The sequence below is a fragment of the Melospiza melodia genome, chromosome Z (assembly GCF_035770615.1).
Source record: "Melospiza melodia melodia isolate bMelMel2 chromosome Z, bMelMel2.pri, whole genome shotgun sequence".
Classification (NCBI taxonomy): domain Eukaryota; kingdom Metazoa; phylum Chordata; class Aves; order Passeriformes; family Passerellidae; genus Melospiza; species Melospiza melodia.
Genome location: NC_086226.1, coordinates 55,983,004 through 55,999,495, shown reverse-complemented (window position 1 = coordinate 55,999,495; position 16,492 = coordinate 55,983,004). Strand labels below are relative to the sequence as shown.

The 16,492-nt window shown below is 37.0% G+C and overlaps 1 protein-coding gene across 6 annotated transcripts in view; it reads right to left on the bottom strand.

Annotated features, from left to right (window-relative positions):
• AOPEP (aminopeptidase O (putative)) overlaps positions 1 to 16,492 on the bottom strand; it is a 175,532-nt gene that overhangs the window by 60,026 nt on the left and 99,014 nt on the right. For 5 of the 6 annotated variants that reach the window (XR_010031312.1, XM_063181029.1, XM_063181032.1 and 2 more), the window contains 2 exons: positions 12,868 to 12,930; positions 12,168 to 12,251 (listed from right to left, as the gene is read on the bottom strand). Coding sequence is in view for 5 of the 6 variants with exons in the window: in XM_063181029.1 (XP_063037099.1) it covers positions 12,168 to 12,251; positions 12,868 to 12,930 (147 nt within the window). In the remaining variant the exon portion in view is untranslated. Of the gene's footprint in view, positions 1 to 12,167; positions 12,252 to 12,867; positions 12,931 to 14,376; positions 15,093 to 16,492 lie in introns of those variants that run through there. The other variant, XM_063181033.1, reaches the window with a different exon arrangement.

Genomic DNA, 16,492 nt, shown 5'->3' with positions numbered 1-16,492 from the left:
GCCCTGACACAGCTTCTAGCCATTCCCCGGGGTCCTGTCACTGGTCACCTCAGAGGAACTTGTACCTGCAGTGAGGTCTGTCCTCAGTCTCCTCTTCTCCAGGCTGAACACACCAAGCAGCCTCAGCTGCTCCTCGTACAGCAAAACCCTCAACACTGGGGGTGAAGCCACCCCAGCTCAGAGCAGAGCAGGACAATCCCCCTTCTTGCCCAGCTGGCAATGCTGGCTGTGCCTGATGCACCCCAGGGTAGCCTCCTGGCCAACCTATCCTTTCCTTTCTTCCTTTCCTATGCCTACCTAGATCTCCTCAGACAACATGTGAGTAGCAATGAGCATTGTGAAATCTCAAGGATATTATTTGTGTTGATAATAATGAGTCACTTCACATATTGTGACTCAGAAATTTATTAAAATTTTAAATATAATCAGAATCACAATAATGAAGGTGATGGTATATTGATCGAACTTTTCTCATTTTCCTGTTTTTCCTCTGTATAATCAGTACTCAGCTATTCTGTTGGGAGGTTTATTTTCTACCTGTAAATGAGTAATCTAGAGTTCACGTTTCAGCATCCATAATAAGATTTTTATAAATTTTAACAGATACTCACAATATTCCTGGCCAAGTAAAACTCACTAGTCTTCAAAAGTAACTTTTCCAATGCAGATTTTCTGAGTCACAGGGGATTTTTATTTTGTCATAAAAAGACATTTTTATAACACTTTATGCATTTGGCTTATTCTGTTTTGATGGTAGTAGAAACATTCAGATCAAGATGACTCAAGATAAGCTGAAAAGCCCTAACTTTTCACTGATGAAAGGAATGTAGTCAAACACTGATTACCACATGATTTACACACCATCACATTGTACTGAACATAGATTTAGGTATGATAGTGAAAAGCTTATGCATAGCCTAAAGAACACAATTCCCTTAGTTGAAACCATCCCTCTTGCTCTAACACCAGCAATGACAAACGAAAACTCCATGAACTCTCTCATTCACCAAAATCAGTATGTTTTACAAATACTTTCTTACTGTCACAAGTAACAAAACACTTATATAAGAATATTTTTAGTTTACAAAGACACAGAACTTGAAACTTCTTACCCTTCCGCATAGCACAGCTCATTTGTGTGGTAGAAGAAAGGATTCTGTAATTCAGCAGCCTACGCATGGTTAAGACAACATCTATGTACAAGTTTCACACATTTTAAGGCTGTAAATGGAATGAGGAGCAATGGTAGGTGCTAGAGAAACACAGTGATGCACTCAGTTTCTTTTTATTCTAGTAAAAGGGAGACATCAACTAAAACAGCAGCAGCTCCATCATGGAGGTGTAAAGATGCACTGGGAGCAATAGCTCACTTCTCAGATGGATGTGTAAATAGAAAATAAGCATAATATAAACTAAAAACGAAACCAGAATCACTGACTCCTAACTGCTCAGCCATCTTTCGGTCACAGTAAATATGATGTAATAAAGACAACACAATTATAGAGCTAGGAAGTGATCTTTTACACACGTGCAAACTAGAAAGCAATAAATCAAAACACTTTGTGATTGAGGCACACTATGAGAAGAATCATGGATACACAGGGTAGCACTTTCTTCTATACCCAAGCAGTTAGTGTATGAAAACCCAGTATAAATTCAAGTCTCTGAGTACTTTTATTGAAAACAACAACAAAAACAAAACAAACAACAAGAACAAAAATACCCACACAAAAAAACCCAAAAGAGGCATCAAAATGTAACAAAAAATTTCAAACACATGGCACTATTGAAGAATAAACAATACTGCTTTCAGGCCTAGCCAAGGGATTACCGTTACACAGAGAAATCAAGGCTGACTTTTAAAAATCTAAAAATAATTCTAAGAATGCTTCCCATCTCTATTCTCTGGACAAGAGAAAACAAATGAAGAGACTTAGCGTCTACATGCCATCTAGGTCATTGGTATTGCACAACCTTCCTTTCAAAAACACTTCAAACAAATTCCTATATGGGATATTCACAGGCTTTAACTGATTAAAAACAAGTGCAAGATATGAAATATCCTCTGGAAGTACAAAACAGGTCTTTTTAGAGAAAAGGGCCCTGTCTTCCTCATGAAGCAAAAGAGAATCTGACAGTCTGACCAGATACTTTCTATTAAATACAACTCATTAAATATTTACTCGCATGCCACTTTATATCAGAATGTTGGATAGCTACACAAGACATTCACACAAGACACTTAATTCTGCATTTCTCACATAAGTTGTGAAGCAACACACATCACTTGGATAAATACACCTCTGTAGCAAAGGGCCATGTATGTTATTTTCTTTATCATGGGCTCCAACTCTCTATTACCTCCCAATTAATAAAACAGGAACAGACTTGCCATCATAACTCTTTCTATGCTGTGAAGACACAACACATGGGAACATTTCTGACTTCTGGCTGTTATCTTACCCTCCAACACCTTATCACACTATGCCTGAAAGTTTTACTATCAAAAATTTTTGGACTGAAAAAGCCCATGAGTTAGCAATCTTTTATTAATTATTTTATTCTCCCTTTGCATTAAAGGCTACAGGCTGCACACACACATTCAGACAAAAACAAAAAGGTAAACAGTTGTCCGTTAAATTATTATAATTTAAAACAGACTCAAAGCAAACACATATATTGATAGTTATAATCTAAAATCACTGTAGCTGAAATTCGTTACTAGAAAGTATGTTCTATTACAATATTGTTATTGATAATCCTCCCATTCTCAAGATCATCTTTTCAATTGCTTTGCTGTATGCACTAGTCCCTTCATAGTACTGAGTAAGTGAAGTCACAGTTCTAGCTATGACTGATCTGTTCTCATCTATGCTGCAGGCTAAAATATCACCAACCTGTATGCATTTTGGTGCAGAGAAGACTAACTGCTTCATGGAAGAAGGGATGGCTCAATTCTTATCTGAAATACAGACAGCCTTCAACTTAAGGTTTCTGTTGGGTCATGTATGCTTGTCATGCCCAACTTTCTTAGCTATCTGCAGACAAGCTATCTACTATCTCCATGCTTTGGATTATGACCTGCAAAATTGAGATAAACATTCTTATTTCAATTTTGAAGGACAGAAAATTTTAAAATATATTATATGTTTTTGAGGTATCTCACACAATGGTAATGAGGTCCTTATATAAAAAGTAGTTCCCACTTGTTTAGACATTGTTTAGACACTTGTTTAGACACAAGTTTAGACACTTGAAGACATTTTGTAAACACTGAGTTCCATAAAAATTATCTTCACACTACTAGGCAATATTTTTTGAGTTTCTTAAATGTCTCAGTTTCTTTTACGCAACTCTGAGCTGCTGTAAAATTAGGAGCGATGCATGTGGTACAGCAGACAAGCATTTTGTTCTCAGGTACACCTCCTCTCCTCTACTGATAAATAAGCATAGTAGTTTTTCAAATATGACCAAAGTTTTAATTCCTTGGAAAATATTATGTAGGTTATAAAACAAGGGTGGGTATTAAAACAAAAGTATTGTATATTAATTATATTGACCATCAAGAGATTCAAAATGCACCTTCCTTTCACATATTCCCATCTGTAAAAACAGGTAAGTTGAAATCACTCTCCCTGGCTTCCCAAGCCCTTCAGGCAATCACTTGTCCTAAATATGAACACATGTGCTGCTTGTGTTCCACATCAGACAAAATTAACATTTTTTCACTTCCTTCTGGAAGCATTTGAAAACCTAAAAGGTTTAGTCATGGTAACATATGCTGTCAAAAAACAGGCCATATTTATCAAGCAACAATGAAGGTATATTTGGGTGATAGACCAAGAATTCCATCTTGCATGAACTGGCATACACTCAGAAGGGAACCTACTTTTGCTTTAACAGGCAGTCTCCCTTTAACAAGCAAAACAGGAGTGAAGAAATTGCAGGACATAAAAGGAAACTGAGCTTTCAACAAATTAATTCTACAGTTATTGTCTCTCAAACATTATCTGCCCTCTGCCAAAGGTGTCATCTATGCTGTGAAATTTAGATACACAGATAAATAGATATCTTTAAAAATATTGACAAATATCCCCCAGTTAAAAACTCTCTGGGCAATTAGGAGAAATCAAACCTCCTCTTCAGTGAGGAAGTGATCACTTCAAAAGTAAATCTTGAGGATGAATGACTAAGGCCTGGTTCAGCAAAACATTTTATATATTAATGGTTCACCATGTTTGAGAGAAGTACAGCCAAAGCACAGAGAAACCAAGTAAATAAAAACAAGACAACTACAGTTACTGCATAACTGGCACTACATGTAATTTTTTTTCTTTGAAATAAACAGGATCCTGAGCATGGAAACATTTAATACTCTCTAGCTGTATTTAATTTTCTTTTGAAATATGGATGACAGAACATGAGACCCTCATCAATGTTCCATGCTAAGTCCTAAGACCATTTTTCACTCCGGTATTTATGACTGAAGAAGAAAACCAACTGTAAGAAAAATTCTTTACATGTTATCCAGCACATTTAGAGCATGCAGCCTGAAGAGTATGCAAAATATAGTTCATAAAACCAAAACATTAAATTTTTTTAAGAAGCAAAAGTACTGGAATTCAAATTTCAACATAGAACTTGTGTCTCATGACCAAACCATCTCATAGAATCGAAGTGGCAACAAAAAATGGTTCCTGCGGTTGGGACAGACATATCATCTTCCTCTTTACACATCTGTTAGGATTACCAAAAATGATGGAGCTCACACATCTGCATTGCTTTTCTGTGGGCTTTCCCCACAACATCTCTTAAAGGAACATGGTTGATGTAGAGCTCTAAAAACTTTAATTGAAAATGCCCAGTGAATGCCTATATTTAAGGCAGAAATGGGAAAAAGATATCCAGAGCAAGGTAATTGCCTAACCTTTATTTTCAGTAAGCAATTTTTCCAGATAAAAATAAAAGCTTTTCTCAAAAAATCACTATGAGCTCCTGCACATAATGAGGACAAAAAAAAAATCTTGTAGTTAATTAAGCAAATTGTCACTGGCAATAATTTTTAAATCAAAAGTATGTAAATTTAAGTGTATATACATATATATATGTATATACACTTAATATATATATGTGTGTGTGTATACATATATATATACGCTTATATATGTATATACACTCTATATATACACACACACATATATATGTCTACACGAACAAACACACGGTAATGTTAAGAAGTAGCCTGGTTTCAAATGTTGGTACAGGTTTCACAAAACCTGCATGTGAAGCATGTGATGAGATGAGTTAGACAGTCGTGATCAGTCACTTGGTTTGTGTCCACATGAAAAGTAACACAAGAAAATATATGCAGCACAGACCAAATGAGTACAGTAAAATTTATACACCTTTAAGAATTTAATCCTGTTCATTTAGTTAAAGCAACAAAGAATGCATTTGCTTTCAACTGCGAGCTACCTTCCTCCTCCAAAAGAGCTTCTTACGGGACTCTAGGGGAAGGAGAGAAAGACAGTATTTTAAGTTGTACCCATGACTACTTTTAGTACTGTGGCCATGAAAAAACAGATTGAGAACTACCAAAACCTTTTTAACAGGTTATGCAAAAGGCCAAGCCTTTACCTTTTGTACATTACTTTAAAAAACAACATCTGCACTTGCTGACTACTACACATGTGCTTTTACTATATAGCATGTGAACATAAACCAAACTGAAAATAGACATACAATGAGGACAATAGCTAAGATCAGTCATCAAAAAATAGTTAAGCCTATTTATGCCAATGTGTAATAAATATAAGATTGAAATAAAACACATGTAAAACTGAAATAAAGCACACATTTGAGCCAGCAGACCAATAAGCCTTCTTAGTAGTCATTACAGTCAATCACATCAAGAAGAACCTGGGGACATTTAAATCAAGGAGATTATTCAGCTGGCATGCACAAGTGTATATTCTCAGCTAATAAAAAATCCATAGGAAAAATCTGTAGGAGAAAACTTATGGAGTGTTTGAATGTAGCGCACCATTTTTTTCCAAATGTGGTATGCTGCTCCAGTTGCAAATGCCCTGAAAGGGGACAGCCTTCTTTCTGCTCCCAGAGCTCACTACATCACCACTCAGAATTCACTGTGTAAACATTGGTGGAGGCATACACTTGCAAAATATTAAAAACTATCAAGTGCTTTTTGGCTTTTTTTTCTATTTGAGAAAGAATAAAACTGTTCTCACATGTTCCATTTCCTGTCTTATTAAAGACAAAACTTCTTTTTATTAAGCTAAGGTATGAATGATCATGTTTCAACCACTAAAAAAAATAGGGCTTTGTAATGAGAAACAACAGCAGACTGAAAAAGTTAGTGGCAGCAGTCAGTCCCAGTAGTGTAGCTCTAGATAGCATCATATGGGAACATACACAAACACAACCTTAAAAGTGCTCCATCACAAATGTGTAACTAATTCTTCCTACAAATCAAAAGCAATAAACCCCTCCACTGAAACTGCCTTTTTCTGCCTTTCTGGACAAACCTTGTATTTTACAACACAGTGGCCTTAATCTACCATTGCACAGGGTAGTTGCTTACTTGGACAACTATAATTAACAGTGATGTAAATATCTGCAAACTTTAAACTATTTCAAGACACAGCCATGCCGGCCTGAGGTCTCCTAATTTAGATATGGTCATCTCAGAGTCAGAAAGGGAGCAGAAGCATTCACATACGCATGGGGATAAGTTGCTTCATTGATCTAAAAATGCAGCCTCATGAGAACATTCACTTTTTGACAACACGTATCTGGGAAGCTCCATATGAAAAGCAATTCCTTACTAAGAGGGATGGGTGCTACTGTAAAGAAAACTATGATTCTGGCATACCGCTACTGGAAATAAGATACAGCTGATACTGTGGTTAGGACTGGACTATTAAAAAAATACTTAACCAAAGATTTCACACTCATTGTTTTGGTTTGGTTTTTTTTTACATACAGACACAGTATTTTCTTTTTCTATTAGATGTTTCTTAGGTGAATTCTGAAGCAGCACTATCCTAAAAAACAACAGTTCTTTAGAAAAGGACAACTAAAAAGTTTCTAAATAATTCACAAATACAAATATTTTTTAGAAATGGACAACTAAATACTAAAATTGTTTAGTTCCAATTGCCTGAAATTATATTTTTATGTACTTATTAAAAAAAGCTTTTAAATGACAGTGTGTATTTCCCAGGCAGCTTAACAACATTTAATGCAAATCAGATCTTGTACATGAGCTGGGAAAAATTTACCATTCAAATTTCTGAGTGAGAAAGGAATTAAATGTTTTCTGTAATCAGTGAAGCCCAGTGTACAGGGTTCCTAGAAAGTTCTGTGAAATTAACAGAATTTGGTACTGCAAATAACACCACTGAAGCATCTCTAAACAACAATTTAGGATTTTTCACCATATTTCTCTTAGCTGTTAAGCAGTGCACAAGATCACCAGATTATTTCAGTTTTGATCCTTGCTTTGAACCTTAGTTTGGTAGATTCAAATAAAAAAATTCATTTTGACAAACAAAAAATAAATGCCAATTAAAGATTTAATGTAATTTTTATGCACTGTATGACAATAGTTGTTACCTGAATTAGCAGAAGCACACCATCCTGAATAAATTTTCTAGTTAACTAAGAGCTCCTTTATACAACACGGTATTTTTTATCAGTATTTCTTATGAGACTTCAAAATATTTTCTACTTGAAGTATAACAAGACAACTCATTTTAGAGAATTACAAGATTTGTTTCTTGTGTTTCACTTATGGTGGTGAATTCATTATTAAAGGGCAAAGATAGCATTTATCATTAGTCATATATATGACAACTAGATTTGGGTTTTTATTTTTTATTAAAACTTGAAAGCAATATCAACAAAGTCATTTATGCTCAGGTTATTAAGAGAGCTTAAATATTGACAACTATAAGTTTCTGGAGTGACACAAAGGATCAATAGCAACAACCAATAGGAAAAAAAGTCAAAGTCACATTGCTAGTAAAACTAGCAGACAAACTTTAAACACAAGAAAACAGTATTTCTGAGAAAGCAGCAGAAATAATTCTAGAAAAGTTGACTCACTCTCTGAAGTTTCAGTATATAATCAAAACTAAAACTGAAACAGTCAAATGCAATTTTGATCATATGCAGGAAACACGTTCCTTATGTAGTGTGAATATATATGCATGCTTATTTCAGTGTTTTTCCTAAATCCTGTGTATCCTTGTTATCTCATCTAATGACACTTTTTATACTACTGAAATATGATCAAATCAGCTTTTATGTTTTGACACTGAACATCATGTAAAAGTGAATTAGTCTTCTAGCGAAAAGATGTTTCTCCCCAGAGGATAGAGATGGCACACCTCAATTCCACTAGTCTGACTAGAAGATCATTCTGCCTAACATGGACAGGACAACAGAATCTTTTTTTTTCAAGCAGACACAGTCAGCTATTAAAACAAACATCACCATCATAACAACACTATTTAACAGTTCTATCATATTCTTCACTACAAAGCACTGTTCATTTTAACCAAGTAATTCTTATCAACTCTGTTACATCTTCTCTAAATTTCATACACAAACAGCACTCTGTATTGATTCACATACTGGCTGCTAAATGTGCTGACCAGATAAATGACAACCTGAAGAGACAGCATAATATTAAATGAGGAGTAAAAATTCTACAATAATAGAAAGGAGGACAAAAGTAGAAATGCAAAGGGTGAGTGTGTTTAAGTTTGTGTATGTGTACACTTATTGTAAGAAGAGTAGCTACAGAGATCTATAAGCAGAAAACACAGTGAGCAAAAGGTAACTTTTTTTCAATTTTTCAGCTTGTTTTTCCATTTTTTTCAAACAGATAGAGAGACTGAAAGTAAATAAAAAGGGGTGAACAATACCAAAGGTGATTGACCAAATGAGTCAAAAGAAGACAGGGAAAGACATGAGGTGTGTAAAAGAAGAAGGAAAGAAAAAGTTGGCGTAAAAGGTGTTAAGAAAATAACACCTTTTTCCATTTCAGAGATAGAACAGCAGTTTCAGAGACAGGACAGCAAAAAGGTTAGAAATTTAAAAAAGCTTAAAAACAAACAAACAAAAACCTAAATAAAGAAGAAGAGGAAAAGTATGAGAACCCTCAGCTATTCGGCAAGAAGTCTTGCACACTCATCGATTCTGTTCCGCTGCCGTAACCCGCCGTGCGGATCCACACTGGAGAGCAGCACCACACCTTCCTACACAAGCTTCCCCACTGGTTCCCCCTGAGCACACTTAACACTGCAGCCACATAGTTTTATCTAGCACATGGTATTCTCAAACGTTTTTTAAATACGTATAAACGTTTGTAAACTCAACTCCTACAAACTTAACTGTTTAGAAGGCAACTTCTTTCAAGGAGCAATTCCTCAGCAGTTGTCAGCAACCTTTCCTTCACCATTCTGTTTCACTTATTCCATATAGTTATCTTTCTGTCCTAGATTTTGTACTTGGACACGGGTGCTTTGATTTGGTGGTGACTCAGTATAGCAGTGTCATCCACCTTATATTAGAAATAGGAGTTCCAATCACAAAGAAGAAAAATAACAGTGGAAAATTGGACAGCATAGGCACATGAAACCTTAGAGGAAAATCCAACAGCACAGGCAGATGGGAGTTTAGAAGCTACATGTAAAAATTTAGTGCTTGTTTTGAAAGTTTAGAAGCCACATTTAATAAGCTGGTGCTTGTTTTGAAAGGATAAGCAAGATCAAAGCAAAGCTCAGTTTTCAAGGTGTAGCAAAATATATCAGTATCCTTATTTTAATCACAGTTGTAATATGAGCTGCTATCAGCTCTACGGCTTCTCTGTTTATTATCACTTGCCTTCTCATCTCCCTCTTCCCACTCAACATCTTTATTTCTATTTCTCTGCTATCTTCAAGGTTGCCTTACTTTTCCATTACATGCTTTCCTCTTTCTTGTTCTCTTGTTCATCTCTGAAAATACTTTAACTTCTATATAATGCCATTTCTTCTATAAGTGGACACAACTAAAAATCAAGAATTCTCATAGAAGAGAGGTTAGCACCACCTACACTGAGTAGGAATTGCACTGGCAAGTCAGGGTTGGAAACCTAGTGCAACCAACTCTGAAACCAAATAATAAAGCTCAGCTAGCACCTCACTCTTTTTTCTCCTCTATTCTCTTAGCTGTAACTGTATTGAAAAAAATCACCATTGCAATGGCCAAACTTTTAGGCAACATAAAGAATTCCAAACTCAGTGAACAGTCAGTGGTTGACTATCAAATAAAAGATTATTGTTATGCCTCTTCCTTCCCATGTGGTTAAGTACCTTGCAAATGCAGTATTGCCAGTCTGCACTGGATCTCCATAAATTATTGATACTTATAGATATCAGAAGACAATGGTTATGCTTGCCTTCAATTTTAATTCATATGTCTACTAACAGACCTTGTTCTAGAATTACTGTTTGAAAAAACAATGAGTATATCTTATGTTTACACATCAGGTTTTGCATTTCTATCACTGCAAGGTATATGCCGAAGTTCTCTCTCACAAACTGTGGAAGACTTGGAGAACAACATCCTTAACAGAAAAGGAGTTTTATCAGTAGAAAGGAATTTTGCACTAATGAGGCTTTCTCCTATAGAAAGAGACTAGCATTGGTATAACAGCATAAGGCACTTTTAAACCTACTGTTCAGCATACCAGAGGATCTTCCATCCTCTTTTAAATGCACCATTTAAAAACTGCTTCACAATGTATGCACTCTGGTTTGTACTAGTGTTATTTGTACCATCAATGCAGTTCGCTCACAAATTCCCAAGGCAATACAATTTTTATCTTTAAAAAATCTTCTTCATCTTAGCATAAAATGATTGCAAATAAAAATGCTACATATACACACAAACACACTGACATACAGAAAATAAACAGAAATGGAATTACCAGGTAAAACAGTTTATGCTATCTCTCTCTATTTAGATGACACTATTCTAAAGTACATCATCACAGAACATCTTTCCTAAATTATGTACTCCACTTACAAAATAAAAGTCGTGAATTAAAGGACACTACTTGGAAGTTCTTAACTAATCATGAAGGTGGTAAATCATCCACCAACAACAATGCACTTTGTGGACATTTGTCAAAAACTTGCAATGCCCATACTAAGGCAACACATCAGAGGAGCAGGCAGTCATTCTACCAGGAAGAATTTAGCTACAGAAACAGCAATGATTCATTATGCATTTTAGAAGCACTGTCGAAACAGCAAATCAACACACTACTATTTTAATCCTTTAAAGGTTACAAGAACTTTCAAATACAATAATAATTTTTTTTTCAAAATCAAAACAAGCAAAAAAAAACACAGTTGTAATAACACATTTGGAAGTGCATCTTTATTCACCATTTTGTCCCTCAAGGGGCAGAACACAGCTATTTAGTATCAACTAACTACTTACCTCTCTACATTGTAATTTAAATTTTCAACTCAAACTTATTGTACAAGTCTTTCACAACAGATTAATTAAAACTTACTGATTTAAAACCAGTTTAAATTCAGTTATATTCAGCTTTTTAAATCCTCTGTAGTAATTTTTAAAATAATCATCACATTTTAATAAATTGAAATCTATACTACAAATCGATGATTTTCAAACTCACCCTCTGAATGAAGAGTCAACAATACAGTCCAAATACTTTGTTTCAACATACACATCACATCTATTGTTGTCCGAAAATCTACCATGAAAACTGTCTCTCATCTACCAGTATCTGAAAATAGTGCTTCAGGTCCTGTCAAAAGCTCTTAAGGGCTGTATTTCTCTGCACCCTTGAAAACACCCTTCTCTTTCCTCCTTAGAATGTTCCAGTTAAATACAAATAGATGAAAATTCTGTCTCCTGAACACAGACATCTAAAAAGGCTATTAATTTATTGCCATTGTATCTACGTAATGACTCTGAAACTTTATTTTGTAACATCCATTTACAATCATCTTATTGAAGACACTAAGTAACATCTCTACCAAGCTTAAGAAGGCATAATCAGGAAGCTATCTGGATCTTCCGCCCTTTGTCCCATTACACAAACTGACATCATGATTGCTTACCTGCTGGAAAACAACTTCATCCTGCTTCATTTTCTTTTTGCTGCTTTTTCTGATCCTCCGGTTTGTCTGAATCCATTTTGTGACCTGGAGTTCAAAATCATGGTGCTTTTTTAGGTAGAAGAAGCAACCTGATTGCAGTTACTCAGCATTAGATATCTATAAAGACACTCAAGTTTTTTCATTGTTTCACTGGAAAGGAAAAAGCACTTTTCTTCTCTTAAGTGATGTGGTCTGAGGTAAGCTGGTTATACCTGTGCATGATCAAAATGTGAGGTGATGTTCTTCATCTTAGAGCTTTTGGTTTAAGGGGCTTTGCACAAAGAACATTTTGATGTGAGACCGGGTTGCCAAATGGGAAGTTATCGTTGCAATGTGAAAAACTCCTGGGGAAAACCTCTGAGCTTTATCCCTTGCACCTTCTATTTCAAGTAAGCGATTTATTTCCAGCCACCCACTCGAACATTGTTCCAGACTGCCAACGCCAAATTTGGATGGCATGGTTATTATTTAATAAGTAGTAACACTTGGTGGGGCTTTTTTTCCCCATACCAATATTTTTATTCTTAATACGAAAGCAATATTTTTTAAAGCAAAAGCGTGGCAGGGTGAGGATGGTGTGTAAGGCAGAAAACTCCAGGAGCAGATCTGCAAGGGGAAGAAGCGGGTGCAACATAACAGCTGCGAAAGGTTTCCTCCTCACCTCGCCGCTCACTTGCTGGACGAGCTGACACTCCTTCCAGGTCTCTCCCTCCTCCAGCAGGGGCTACACGGGGGAGAAAGCGCACGGTGAGGCGGGACGGTCCGCGGAGGATCCGCGATGCGCTCCGCTACCCGGGCCCCGAGGCGGCAGGCGCGGGGGAAGCGGGGTCCGCCGGCCGCCGGTCCCCGGAGCCGCGCCCGCTCCTTTCCGCCTCGTCCCGGGCTCGGCAGCAGCACACCGCAGCCCTCGCTAGGAAATGAAACACCTCCGCAGGGTCCCCCGCCCCCGCGCCCCGGCCCCCGGAGCCCGCGGGGAGGAGGAGCCTGCCTTACCGACGTCAGGGCCCGCCGGCTCCGGGGCGGCCCGGCCGGGGCACCGCGCCTCATACAGCCCCAGCCGGGCGGCCGCGGGCCCGGCTCGGCTCGGCCCGGCCCGGGCACTGGCGGTACTGCTGCCAACCCGCGCTCCCTTCGACAGCGTCTCCGACGGGCCGGCCATTCATAGCCTCCACATCCATGCTCGTTACGGTTTGCAGACTAATTACTAACGATACGCCCTCTCTTCGAGACTCTCACTATGGAAGCCGCTTCCCTATGACCCCTCCTATAAATATGCTCTGTCACAGGTCTTTACGGACAGACGAATGGCCTAGTGCGGATAGCTCAAGAAAGCATCAGCACCACTAACTGCTTCAACACTGGCCTTGGTACTTGCTCTCGCCTCCAGAATCCAACCACTAAACTGCCTTGGAGGGTCTGAAATGCACATTAAAAGCAAGATCCAAAGCAGCTGTGTAGGTATGGTGCACCACAGCAAGCCCTTTTTCGAGGTCTCGGCTAAAGGCTTTATTTATTCAACAAGATGCTGTGAGCAGGTAATTAAATTTAGGCATAGGACTTCAGGTATTCTTGCACCCTCAGAAAAGGATATTCAAACTCCAGCATGTTGGGAGATACTTATGTCAACCATGCAAAATCCAAATACTATTAAATCCTAAATCAGGATTTTATCAAGTGCTTTTGTGTTTATATTTAAAAAACAAGAGGCAGTAAAGGATAGAGTGTATAAAACTTGTTATAGTTAAAGTGATATTACAAAAGTCAGTATTTTAAGAATTATTGATACTCTTTTGAAAATTATTTGTGCTCTTATACTATATATTGCTATAATCTCTGAAAGCTTTGAAAAGAAATCTGTGCTGTAGCAAAAAAATAGGGCACATTAAAATATGTGTGTAAGCAAACCCTCAATACATAAAATTAGATGTACTTTGTAAACAGATAAGTAAATAAAGGTAAATCCAGCAAGTGTGTAGTAAATCTTGAGAGTATCCTTTTATCACTTGAAAAAAAAATCTCTCCTAGCCTTTTTGTTTTACTGCCATAACATCCTTTTTTCAAGATCAAAAGCTTTAGATCAAAGCTGAGATCAAACTCAATGCTTTAAATAGAAGCAACTTCACTATGAAGCATTAAACAAAGAACTTTTTAACAGAGATATCACAATAGAAAATCTTACTGTAGTTTTTTATTTCACACTTACAACAGGTCTACTTGAAACAAGTATAAACAACATGTTTTTATTTTGTAAAGCCACAACAGACTTTTCTACTAAATGGTAATTCTGAAAGTGCCTATAAATTGACTCTTGAACTGAGTGTATTTAAATGAAGAAAGAAGAACAGAACATAGTTCAAAGGCAGTGAATAAAAAAATACGTTAATGGCAAACACAAATCAATGCAACTGCTTAAGCAATATTTCCTTGGATCAGTTAACAGATTAGACTGTGCATTCCCATAGAAGTATTTATAGGAAACGCTGGACCATAGAAACAATGAAACATATTTATACTTTAAGTCCTTTAAAGAATTGCACTTCCTTTCCTGTCAAACATTTTGAGAAAACTAGGGGGAAAAAGGTTACAAGAGACATTGATTTTCAGACCTGCAGATCCTGAGGCTGATTTGGGATGAAAATCCACAAACACACAAACATACAGTGTGTTCAAACTCAGAGAAGGCTCCTATGTTCTTGTTAGTAGTTGCATAGCAGTGAAGGAAATTCAAGAGGAATTGTTACTGACTTTTTATGGTAAAGTACTTTGTGTAGCCAACATCTGGGGACCCTTGGTGCAGATTGCTGTGCACATCTTAACTTGAACATTCACCTACAAGATGATAGCACTGCAGTGTACGGTAAGAGCCAACTTGCCCATACTGATAGCCTGCAGAAAACAAAAAGCAGTGGCAGAAATAGGGTGGGCTTAACAAGCGGTGGTCACAGCACACTGGCAGTGTCTCTTATCAGTCAACTCTTATCTCTGCTTATTGGTGTGTCAATAAGATTGAGTTCATAACCAGAGCAAGAACTTTTGCTGGGAGGGGGAGAGAGCAGGTAAGAGGGAGAGGAGTTAGAGGAAAAGAAAAGGGGAGCCGTGAAAGAAGAGGGAACAAGGCAAAGAAAAGGAGAGGAGGAAGGATGCTTTAAGAACATTTTGTCTCCTACTGTATCCCTCCATACTCGAAAAGCTTACTTACACCAGATAAAAGGGTGAAGTCACACCCAATTTAAAATGGGAATGAAAATTACTACATTACCCTCCATCAACACTCCTATTTGCTGTCCATGACACTGGCTGTCATACTTGAATCACTTCACAATAGAAATTTAGAAATTACTCCATCCTGCATGTCCTTCTTGGGAAGACTGTCTTTCAGAGACTGCTAATGGATCTGTCCTATAAACAGATCTGATGGGGAACAAGCGTACATGTCAAATCATGTTAGGATCCCTCATTCTTGCAGCAGCAGGATTAAATAGAACTGAATTTTGAAAATATGGGGGAGGAGGTAGCACTTTCTACAAATTGGGTAAATACAGACCAAATATGCTGGATTTGGGCAATGATTTACACCAGCTCTTACTTAGGTCAGACCAGATCCCAAGTGTACAATGAACATGCAGAATCATACATAGCCTAGAAAACCAGAGAGTATTTTTGCAGCAAACACCTCTTGCATTTTACATTGAAACAAACTGTTTTTAAATTGTTCTGGCTGTGATGGCTACTAATGGTATTTCATAACTCAGTGAAAAACTATAATCATGAACTTTACATACTTTGCCTGTAACTTCAACTCCTCTGTGCTACTCTTATGCAAAAACAACCAGTACTGATAAACTAAGAAGGTAGTTTTACCTAAGGTGAACATTGAATGTATACCATTTTGTTGGCTTTCCAACAGTCCTCAGATAATGGAAGGCAAAAAGAAAAAATGGAAAACGCGGGAATAAAAATCTTTACTGTAAATGAACTTCAGAAGAGCTCCTGCAAAGTAGAGGAAATTGACAACCAATGCAGTCAAGTCATTTTCCAACCTCTCATTTCTAGAATCTAAATTACTGAATTTTACATCACACATACAACCTCAACATTTGTATGTTTAGATCTACATAGACACCAGCAAATCTGGAGAGAAGTAATTTTCTCCTACAAAATATACCTAACTTCACCAGTACACAAATTGTCAGTTTTGTACCTTTCTACACATTTCCATTGAACAGAAAACAAAATACAGATTCCCCCCATCAGTTTCATTCTACCATACTAGAATGGCACAGACT